Source organism: Poecile atricapillus, chromosome Z, assembly GCF_030490865.1.
Source record: "Poecile atricapillus isolate bPoeAtr1 chromosome Z, bPoeAtr1.hap1, whole genome shotgun sequence".
Taxonomy (NCBI): Eukaryota; Metazoa; Chordata; class Aves; order Passeriformes; family Paridae; genus Poecile; species Poecile atricapillus.
Window position 1 is genome coordinate 124,668,703 of NC_081289.1, and position 11,897 is coordinate 124,680,599.

The window sequence follows — 11,897 nt, forward strand, 5'->3', positions numbered from 1 at the left end:
CAAAGATGGAGTAGCTTTAAACCTTCTCCTAATCCGTATCTCACAATAAGTAAGTGCCCTGGTGATTTTAGCCAGTGCTAAAACCCACCACAGACTTGCAATTACTTTAAAACTTAATTCAAAACAAGATGAGAGAGTTAGCTAGCAACCTGAGATAGTGTTGCTAACTCTGAATCCCCAAGCACATATTAACAAAGGAGGAGTATCTCCACCACGTAGAGATTGGGAAAATGCACAAAAACATTTAAGATTTGAGAATCTTAATCTGAAAACAAGTTCTTCATACAGTTACCTTTCAGGGCAGCATTTCTACAGTCACTTCTGAAATCTAGTATCTTTTCTACAGACAACACTTCTTAGATTACAGAAGCATTTTTTCTTCAAAAGGGGATTTTAGAAAACCCTTTTTAAAAGCTATATAAAAGCCTACATATCAGTAGATAGACTAATAGTTTTATGATAAACTTTTAATACCCATATATGTGACTATGTACGTATAGGGAAATGAAAGATAAATTTAAAAACTTAACTTTTTTTTTCCTTTTTTTTTTTTTTTTTTTTTTTTCCTTAATTAGATTGAGTGTCTGCTAGGATATCTGCTACTTGCTGTTTTTCTGGCAGGGCATGTAATGGGAACTGTTTGGGTAGGTGCCCACTGGAGCAAAAAAAAGCATCTTTTCTCTTTGTTGTGAGGTTATCCTGCTGGGAATCACAGCATGTAATTCTACATAAGGGGAAGATGTTTTTAAACCTCAAAAAACCCTGTCCGAACAAGGTAATTCAAGGGTGCTAGGTAGAAAATTCTGGAATTCACTTGTAGTAATTTCTTCTCCTTTCCAATCACTTTTTGTAGTAGCAGGGTGAGAAGGTTTTTTTGTGGCCTAAGTATATAATAGAATCTTTATAATTGTGAAGTTTGAAAACTGGAGTATATGTAGGTAAGATAAACGTGAATGATTTATTTCCAACTTTTTTTTTTTTTAAGTGGCATAAAATAGGCAGTATTACAAAACAAAGTGAGTTTTGTAAGTAGCAACACTAAAAAACTTCCTTTGTGTCTTCAAATGTCTTAAAATATAAGCAGATAATGATTCAATCTATAATAGATTAACAACATTTGCAATTAAGTAACACCATACACTGCAGGGTCAGGAAATCACCCAGTGTGTTTTCATAAAATTAAAATGCAGCAGAAAAAAACTTTGTTTAGATGTTTTATCTGTCTGGAGGTTTTTAGCATAGTTTCTAACCCTTGTATGCATCACCTCCAACCTCATCTGTTATTGCTTATGTCAGTTAGCAAATGAGACAATTTAACATGATTATTTCATTTCTCCAGGACTTAGTATCATGTCAGCTAACCAGCTGTTACTATTTCAATATTTATTAGTAAACCTCAGTTTCTCTGTAGTGAAACCATAGCTTTCAGCTGAAGTAGATTTTGGGACATTCTCAGCAAAAATACGTTCTCCATATTCAAAACCAGTTGTTAATTCTTCTATTGGAAGCAGAAGTTCTTGCAGATGAAAATAAATCAAATATGCTAAAACACTGATGTTAAGAGCTCTGGCACAATACTTACAAATTCTGTATTTTGCCAGTGCATACTTCTAATTCAGTAGAAAGCTTTTACCCCTTTTTATTGTTGTTGTTGTTGTTTTTTTCTCCAAAGTTTCTTTATAAATTCCCAACATTTGCAGTTGAATGAGAATTTCTCTGTAGAGCATCTGGTTCATCTGCTACCACTTTAAAAGACAGTCCATGAAAGGCTTGTCCCAGTCAGTATTTCCACACCTGGCAAACAAGAGTGAATATTTTGCCACAATTTTTTTTATTACTTTGAACAATACTGAAGCATAAACATTTCAGCCATTTGCAGAATCCAGCTATGCCTCATGAAATGGATGCAGCACAGAGCCACACTGCCCCTTGTGTTATGCAGGTGCAAAAATCGATGTTGCAGACTACTGTGGTAAGAGATTTAATTCCTGGTGCTCTAATATTTGGGCCATGCAGAAAAGCTTCGTTAATTCAGCAATACGACTTTACATGACGTACTCTTCTTGGCCATCTCAGGAACCTTACCAGCCTAGTCATATGTTTTATTGCATGTTCTAAGTGTACCTCTAAAGCTTTTAATCAGGTATTGATCTAAATTTGAGGGACTGAAAGTGCCCTGACTCAAGTATTATAAGCTATATGTTAACTGAATCTTTCAGAGCTTAGCAATGTTTATCCACACTTAGAAATTACTTTTGATAGCCTGTGCACACTATTTCTGATGTAGTTTAAAACACTGGATTTAGTGCTCTTTTGATGTTTTCTCTTCCTTTAAGCCAAACAGCTGCAACTTTTACCATACTTAATGCTTATCCTTAATACAGAGCAATAGTTCAGATATTGCAGAATGGAAACACCAGTCACATTCTCAAAGGAATGTGAGAATTCTGTGAAAGCAAACACAAGGCAGCAGAGCTGAAATCAGGGAGTGCCACAGAGAAGAAGATCTGAACTGCAAGGGAGGGTGATGCTGTCAGTACTTGAGATGAGGCTTTCAAAAAGCAGTAGAAGAGACCAGATGCTCCCAGGAACCCTCCAAAAAACTCGAGCGAACTACTGCTGCCAGGTACAGGGCAAGGGGCTCACTGGCCTGTGGGCCTGGGGATGCTCTGGCAGCTTGTAGCAAGTGTAGTCAGCAGCCCTTGATGCAGGGTGCCTGGAGCCTTTGTTGCAGCTGCCCTTGCTTGGAGAGTGTGATCCGCCCACCCTATAGCTGGTGCCAGGAGGAGGCTACTTGGATCAGAGTACCTAGGGCCCCCCCAGACCTTTTGTGCAAGACCTGTGCTGCTGTTGGGAGAGCTGTGCTGCTGAGCAGAGGAATTTCGAAAGTCAGCACCTTGTGCAGCTTGGGGAGAATAGGACAACTCAAACCCACAGTTTCAGGTGCCCTGGGCCCCACAATGCAGACCCTCCTCCTGGGCAGTCTGTCACTAGCAGAACCGCAGATGGAAATACCAGTGGAAGGCAATAGCTGGACAGCATTGCATGTAAGGCTCTTGTACTTGTAGTACAGTTTTAGTGCAGTAGTGCACTTGTAGTGCAGTTTTAATGGTGTAGCAGAGCTCCAGTTTCAAGGCAGTCACATAGATATTGCAATAGAATCTTCTGTACCCTTTACAAAATTGAATATAATCCATGGCAGCAGGGATATCATACCAAAAAATCCACCATCTGAAAAAGTGCCATCAGGCAGAAAAACAGAAGTTAAACCCAGTATTCTCAGATGCTTGATGAAAAAGTAAACTGTTGAGTTATGAAATAATGTCCAAGTAGGGAGCAGATATAGAAAACCTGAATAACAGGCACAATACTCCAGGGTCATCAGGGCCATAACCTGTTAATAGTGAGAACCAGTTTTTTCTGTATAGAGGAAGTAGAACACAGTGATAGTAGTATATCAGATCCACATATACAAGGAAAAAAACCAAAACAATTTGTGTTACTACAGTGTTTTGTGATTTTCAAGACAACTGGAAGTAAAGCCAAATTTAGGTCTCCTGTGAAATTCTGTGCCTAGCTGTTCAATTTCTTTACCACATGACCCTTGTCCACCTCTTTAGAGTACATTCAGCATACTCTTAATTCTAGCCCTACTCATTGGCATCTCTCTCTGCCTATCAAATCTACTAAACTTGTAACTAAAGTCCTCTCTTTGTGACAGAAGCCACTCACTGCCCTATCTGATTTCATTGCAAGACTGGGATGCATTGTGTGCAGCTGAGATGAAGTTTATTTTCCTTACAGCAGCCCTCACAGTGCTGTGCTTTGCATCAGTAGGTACAGAGGTGTTGATAACACACCAGTGTTTGCCTTCTGCTGTACAGCACTGGCACAGCACCAGTGCCATCTTCCCAACATCCTGCCCTCCCATCAGGAGGCTGGGGGTGAGCAAGATCTTGGAAGGGACACAAATAGGCCAGCTGACCCAAACAGACCAAAGGGGCGTTTCATACCATATGATGGCAGCTCAGATAGAAAAGCTAAGAAGAGGAGTATGAAGGTGGGACATTTGTCTTTTACAGTGTTTACCTTCTGGTACAACCACTATCTGTACCCATGATGATGTCCTGCTTCCTGGAAATAGCTGGACATCACTTGCTAAGAAGTAGAAAATAAAATTATTTATTTTCTCTTTGCCTGTATGTGTGTAAACTTTCTGTTTTGCTTTAGTAAACTGCCTTATTTAAACCTGCAAGCTATTTTCCGTCTTATTTTCTCTCCTGTGCAGCTGGGAAAGGGGGAGTGATAGAACAGCTTGGTGAGCACCTGGCATCAAGACAGGGCCAACCCACCACATGGGGTTATAAAAACATTTCTTTGTTGTGAAGAACCCAGACTTGCAATGAAATCACTTAGAGCAGACTTGTGGGCATTGAGAAACACAGAGACAGGAACACAAATAAAACTTTACTAATGTATATTGATTGAGTACTGAGGTCTACAGAAACTGTAGATGAATTAAATAGCATTATGGAGAATTTCCTAAAACTTAAATAAGTCGATTTCACACAGCTTTAAAGAGCATTAGTTTATTATCTATTCTCCATGTGTTACCTCAGAAACAGTCTTATTATATACAAAAATTTGGAATGTTGAATAAATGCTGATCAATAGAAACATTACATAGCTGTTGACAAGGGAATATTTCTAAACAAAACCAAAATAGTAATGAATGTTTCTGTGTGTTGCTTATTGCTATGTTTGTGTTCATAGAATGCTTTCAAGTATATACACTTTTTTTTTTAACTCATCCAAAAAAGAAACTAAAAAAATATTTACATAATAAATACGTGGGAGACTTAATCTTTTCATTACATCAGTTGAACTGATTCTTTAATGAACTATTAAGAATAGAAAGAATTAACACAGTTTGCATCAATTCACTGCCATGCTGAATAACTCAGGCTGCTGATGGATTTTATTCTATTCAAAATGTAGTTTACAATGCATTCAAAATGAAAAGTGCTGATATTGTCTCTCCTCCTTTGAATCCTGGCTAGACTAGTTCAGGAGACATCTTTCTCCCACTCCCCACAAATTATTTAGTCTGACATGTTTACCTTCACACACTGACACTGACAAAACAAACACATTTCAATTCACTGAAAACTCAAACATTTAGTGAGTAAAATCAGCATAATCCATGTTTTATTAGACGATTAATTTGCCAACTGACGGAAGACAAGCTTTGGCCAAGTATTTCCACAAGAAGTACTAAACTTCTTGCTATAAATCTCTACTTATATAGTTCTACCAGCTGAACAGTTTTTGGTAGAATTTATCTGTGATACATAAATCTGAAAATTAAGTGACACAACAACATTTAAAACTTCTGTTACCATTAAAGCAAAATACAATACAGTATAATTTCTCAGTGATATATTTAAATGTACTGCAAAATGTATACAAAGTCAGTCCAAGATCAGTAAAGAATCAGTTCTGCTTTTTGGACTTTTCCCTTCTCAAAGATACAGGTTTTGTAGAAGACGAAGGTCATTTAGGACTTGTCTGTATGTATCCCCATTAAAAGGCAGTGTGTGATAAAAATAACATGATTAAAAGTAACAAACATGTGATGTGAATATTTTGCATTTTCAATAAAAAAATAGAAACTAAGTAACAACTAAACACTGAAGCCTGCCATTATATAGCTATGTTTCTCATTCTTTAAGATTAACGGCACACAGAAAATAAGTGAATTTTATCAAAATACAGCACATTTCTGCTAATATATCCAAAAAAACATTTTCTATGTAAATATTACTGAAAATCAACTAAAAAGAATTAAAATATACAAAGAGTTGTTAAAGGGTTTCAATTAAAATTATTAGAACTATACACAGTACAATAAGCAATAGTTAACATCTTTGAAAGAAGTGCAATAATATTGGAGTTCACTTACTGAAAAAGTACTGCCTGTTTATTACTGCTAGCTATGTATAATTCCTTTCTCTTCCAGCTCATTGTTCCAAAACTAAAGGAAGCTGGTGTTTTTGCTTGCTTTCTTAAAAGCATTTACTTTTTGGGTTGAAAAAAGCGCTTATACCTGTCTCAAGCTACCAACTTGTACATAATTAAAAATGAACTGCAATAATTGAATATTGCTCCAATGACAGGCTAATTATTAGCCCTGATTAAAAACAGTTATCGGTCTTCTATGGCACTTTTCCCTGGTCCATAACAACCGTGTATGAATTATCACTGCAGACTACGCAGTCTCTATTCAATTACAAAGGAGAAAGATAACATTTCTGGTAAACAAAATTAATAGAAACATAATTGAACCTTTCATACAGTAATAAGGAACAAAGGCAGCCTGTGGTAAATCACTATTACATTAATGTAATTAGAAACCCTTTAATGACTCTGAAGTGTCTAGTTCACATTTAATGTTACCTGTAGGAACAGCCCTTTAAGAAACCTCATTATGAACTGGTGGGCTTTAAGTACACCCTCCCTTTGCTCTCCATCTCACCACAGCAATTCTCCATTACTGCTCAAAGTTTCACAAACTTGCTTTGGTTACCTAGCTCCACGCGTATGGTTTCCTTTTTGATTAACAAGGCAATGCAAAGGCCAAACAAAATCAAGATGTCTTTCATAACCTTTCCTGCATCACTTGTGTTTGTTTAAATATATATTACAGGCAACAATCTTAAAAACTGGCCATTTCAGTTTCATTTTTAAAATCTGTCAGCTTAAAATTGAGTCTTTTTTATAAAGATAAAATTATCACCATTTCCACAAAATTGGGGATTTCCATAGCAGAGAAAAATCTCTGGGCACAATTCCACAGTACAGCTGAAAAAATTATGTATGAAAGAAAACAACTAAACATGAATCACATGCGGTGAATGAATATTCCATGACTACATTAAGAACAAATCCTGTATAATATCACAAATTTGTAGTTACAGTCTTCCTAAAAAAACACCATAAGCTTTTATTGCATTTTCTATTGGTAGACGTACACTCCAGAACTAAACACTTTTTCTTCTCTCCTGATTCCAGATTTAGATAACAGATAATTGTTTCACCTGACCTTTATTCTGTCCAACCAGCACCACCTTCCATCTACCCATTCATCTATACAATGTGCACATAGCAAAGCCAACACTTCATATCCCCGTTCGTATCTACAGAAGTGGTTCAGCGTAACACATTAATATCTGGTGAATAAAAATAAAGGCAATAAACAGCTACAGGACAGACAGCCCTGCCATCTGTCCATTGGCTACAACTGAGGCTTCACAAAGCCTTGCACAAAGTTTAGTAATGTGTATGAATTATCCAAAAATAAACCTACCATCTGTACAAAAAAAACAACACAGGTTTGTTCTTGGAGGAGTGATCCTTAGATTGCTATAATGCTTAAAAACAAGTTTATTCACCATACGCATTTCCAAAATTATTTCCTGTATGTTCTCTACAGTGGTTTTTCCCCCTTTAACCACAAGTTCAGTATTTCCTGTACAAATTTTGATCATAATTATTTTTGAGTTCTTTTAATGTATAAAAATATGCAAAATATTCAGTTTCCCCATAGTCCTTCAATGAATTCTGTTGGTTTATCCCCACAATCCACAGTACTTATGAAGAAACTTCTCGCACAATGATGAGTTCCACTGCGTTCTGAAAAGTCTTTAGCAATGATACTGCTTGTCCATGATCAATATTGATGAAGCTGTATCCATTAGCCTAAAAAGAAATAGTTAAAATTCAAAATGGCAGTCTTTTATTCCATGTTAAGTAAAAGATATTTCATTATTTCATGTAGGTTTATTTAAGCCTTAAGGTTTCTATATGAATGTGGAGAATAAAACATGCAGATTACTTGAATTTGTACCTGCATGCTACAAAAAACTAAACTACCATATCAGCCTTGGAAGAATATTGCAAACAATCCAAAGAAAACGGAACTTTAAGCTATTAACATCAGACACCTAATTCATCAGCCATAATACAGCCACACTAAGAAATCCAAATGTACTACAAATGACATATCCTATTTTAAGTATCAGAATATTAGAAATGGCATCTGTGATACATTAAAGCTATTGAGTCCTGTGACAAAAACATTAATGGCACTGAGAGCCACTTTTTTGTGTCAGACTCTGAGATAATCCCCAACTTGTATTTGTGTGTGACTCTAAACAATATTGTTATTCTTGGACAAGTTCATCTTGGCAAACAGGGACAGGCCAGGTGGCCTACAAAAGACAGGGAAAACATGGCTATGGCTCAACTTCTCACAGTGTACTAGTGCAAGATCATGCTCAACCTGGGTCAGCAAGACATTGTAGAAAGACTAATTTGTCCATTTAAAGTGTTACAGCTTCCAGCTGTGCATGCCACCTTTTTCCCTGAGCTACTTATGTGGTGACAGAGAACTGGATGTGCTGTCTGTGCCTTAGCTGTGATATTTTAAAAGTTACAGTTCTTATTCCATCCCTGAACACTTGCTGTTGTTACCTGAATCCTTGGTTAGAAACCAGGCATTTTCAAATCTTTCTAGAGTTGCAGAAGATTTATGTAGACTGTTCAGAGAGCAAAAGCGCCAACAGCCCTTCCAAATCATAGTTTGTACAGAATGTCCTAGCCTAGTCTTAAGTCTTACTTTAAATTACCTAGTCACTAGTCATGTATTTTTATTAGACATATGTATTAGACATGCATTAGAATATGCATGCCTACTGAATGTTTTACAGAGAACATTGCAAAATCAAGCATAGCAAAGGCATTGTGGAAGAGATTATATTCATTTAAAAAATCCACAGAAGTCTGAGCGGCTAAAGAGTGAGACTGTCATTACATCATCACTGGGATTATCACAGCTAAAAAAGAATGTGCTGTTACATAAAAAAATACTCTTTGTTATGAGAAATAAAGTGGTTTCTTATTGTCTAAGCATGGAAATTCAACTTTTCCTTGAGCTCTTTTTCAAACTGAATTCCTTATTAAACAATAAGCAAAACCCAAGCAGTCCCAACATAAAAAAAAAAAAAAAATCTTCATTAAGGAATTTGATTTGTCTGCATGGCATTTATAAAGACAGGAATAAACCACTAAAATAGAATTTACCTTTCAGGTACGTTAAACTTTACTAATACGTCATAAATAAGCTAACAGTTTTTTCAAAGGGTTAACATACTTCCCGCTCCTGTATGTATTGGTAACCCTGGTCTTGGGTTACTACCATACCAGTAAGAGAACTAAGACCTCTCTCACCCCAGTGAGGAGAAACAAGCACAGATTTATTGTGCTCAAGAACAAGCCATCTTTTAGTTGGTACAACTTAGTTCAGTTTTCTTGTGTGCCTTTTAGCTTTATCTTTCATTTGAAGAATTAGGCTGAGTTTTCTATTTGACTTTGTTTTAGAATATTGTTCACAGGATGTTGTGGTTTAATTGAGATACTTGTGGGGGTGGGGGGTTTGGTTTTGGGCTTTTTGTTTGTTCTGTTTTTAGAAAACTGAAATGCAGCAGAATCAACTCCATCAACATTTTCATGATATGGTAAATAATTATTTTTAACAAGCTCTGCAATTTAAAAGTAGCTAGAACAATGTTCAAATGTCCCACTAGCCCATTTTGGCTAAGAAAGTACGACACTATGAACATACTGTTCATTGCCCTGATTCCTCCCCCAATAGCTAATCATAGCTCATTAGACAACTTCAAACAAATCTGATACAGAAAAGGTCTGATAGGTACAGACTTCCTAGAGGAAGGAACAACACAGCTTTCAGTCCAGAAGCCATAGCTCCTGAAATGCCTGACCTGGCTGGCCAGCAGCAGATGGGCAGCCAGGAGGTGTGTGCTGTGACAGCCAGACACCACCAGCTAAGGGGCAGCTCTGGCCAGTTGTCGTGCATGTCTGGCCTGCCAGTGCAGGAGAGGCAGCAAAGGCTGGCAGGAGCTGCAGCACGGAGAGGGATGTAACAGGATAGTGCAACCGTGGAGAGCGGCTGTCAGGGCAGCTGCTGGTGTTCAGACAAGACATAGCTCACAAAACTGCATGTGAATGACCACAAATGCAATAACTGAATGATAGCATAGCCTAACAAAATGCTCGTGATTCTATCTCAAATGACATCTTCTGTCACTTCTTTTCTTTTCATTAGAAGTGTGAAAAATGGTCAAAATTCGAAAGAATTACCTACTGTGCTTCAGACTGAATTACTTATTGGCATGTTAGGTGGCAGAAAATGAAGAGCTTTATCCCAGAATATAAGAATAAAACAGGAAAAGATAGGTAATATATCTAAAAATTAAACATTCTGCTCTTAGGTGCAAACCGAAAATAAACCCATATATTACACAGGCTAGTTAATTAAGTCATTACAATACCTGAATTATTTTATCCCCTGGCTGTAACAGCTTAGATGCTGGTCCGTCTGGCTGCACTCTGGTTACAAATATGCCCTTGAAAAACAGATGTGGAAATATTTTTGACAACTTATTTATGAATAACAGGATAGCATCAAATAGATGGAATTCAAAACATTTTTTCAATTTTCCATCTTAAGTAGAAGGTAATGCAATACTATTCTACAGGTCTCTGGCTTTTGAGACTGCCTTCCTTTTCTAAGATTAAAAATCCAGAATTATCTTTAAAGGGTTACTGAGGGGCAGTAATTTGGCAGATGTGTATGTCAAGATTAATTATCAACCACCAGAAACAGAGCTGTAGGCTAAATCACTGTCTCTTTTGTAAAAGGATTACTAACTGTACACTCCACAATTCACTATCTCAAATCTGCTAACTGGTAACTAGAACTGTGCAAAAACCACTCATCTGGAATAATCCTCTATATCGTCCTGCAACCATTGTGACCACCTACAACCATGATTTCCACATCATTTGTACAACTTTCTTCCTTCCAGTCCTGGAGTGTAGTGGTTTAGGTAATAGATATACTTTCTTTTCTCCTGAACATGAGAAACATTATAGATCAAGACGGCTTTCAAGAAGCATTAGTATGGAATACTTACATCATCTTCTGGTTTGAATGGATTTCCTCTACCTCCAACTCCTCCTGATATACTAAATCCAAGTTCCGGATCCTTGTCAACTCTCACTCGAATCTAAGTAATTACAAGCAAAGTTAGATGAATTGGCTGAAAATCTACATTCAAAGCTACTGTAATGAAATTATTACTAAGGAATTCAGGTGAATAAAAGCTTTAAAATGAAAAAAAAATAAAAAGCAGGTCATGAGAGTATTATATCTCATAATATTAATGCAGAACAAGATTGCAATACAACATTATTTATCAATGTACCTAAGTTTTACTCCAATACCACTATTACTATAATCATAATTCACATGGGCTTTAAATTCAGAGGTATTTTGATATTATGCATGTTACATTAATGCCTCCAGCAAATATACATGCTGATGCAAAAGAATCTGTTCCTCCTATTTCTTTGCTACCTCTACCTAGATTTTGAAAATCAAACCTCATTCCTACTTTCACTGCAAATTCTACACAGCCAAGACTCTGTCCTCTTTCTCTTGCTAGAAGAGTTGAATAAAAAACTTACTTTATGCAGGAAGTAGACATTCTCATTCTAGCACAGAACGAAAATGTAGTTATAAGGATTTTCTCAAAAAACTCAAACAACATAGAAAGAATGCTGTCACAATGAAAGAGTCGTTAAATGCTATAAGAAGTTATATACACATCTGTCTATCCTAAATAAAACTGATAATTATCAGGCATGCATCAGATTGCTCAAACATTTTTATGGATTTTTGCTTACGGATACACATTCATGCACTTGCAGGTCTTTTAACCATTCCAGATGCAAAGTACTGCAAGTTGTACTATGAC

The 11,897-nt window shown here is 36.6% G+C and overlaps 1 protein-coding gene across 7 annotated transcripts in view; it reads right to left on the reverse strand.

Moving 5' to 3' along the window:
* Nucleotides 1–5,186: 5,186 nt before the first annotated feature.
* The window catches only part of ERBIN (erbb2 interacting protein), a 116,314-nt gene continuing 109,603 nt past the window's right edge, over nt 5,187–11,897 (reverse strand). For all 7 annotated transcript variants that reach the window (XM_058864922.1, XM_058864925.1, XM_058864920.1 and 4 more), the window contains 3 exons: nt 11,055–11,147; nt 10,410–10,484; nt 5,187–7,758 (listed from right to left, as the gene is read on the reverse strand). In XM_058864922.1, coding sequence (XP_058720905.1) covers nt 7,651–7,758; nt 10,410–10,484; nt 11,055–11,147 — 276 coding nt within the window. In that variant the 3' untranslated portion in view covers nt 5,187–7,650. The remainder of the gene's footprint in view (nt 7,759–10,409; nt 10,485–11,054; nt 11,148–11,897) is intronic.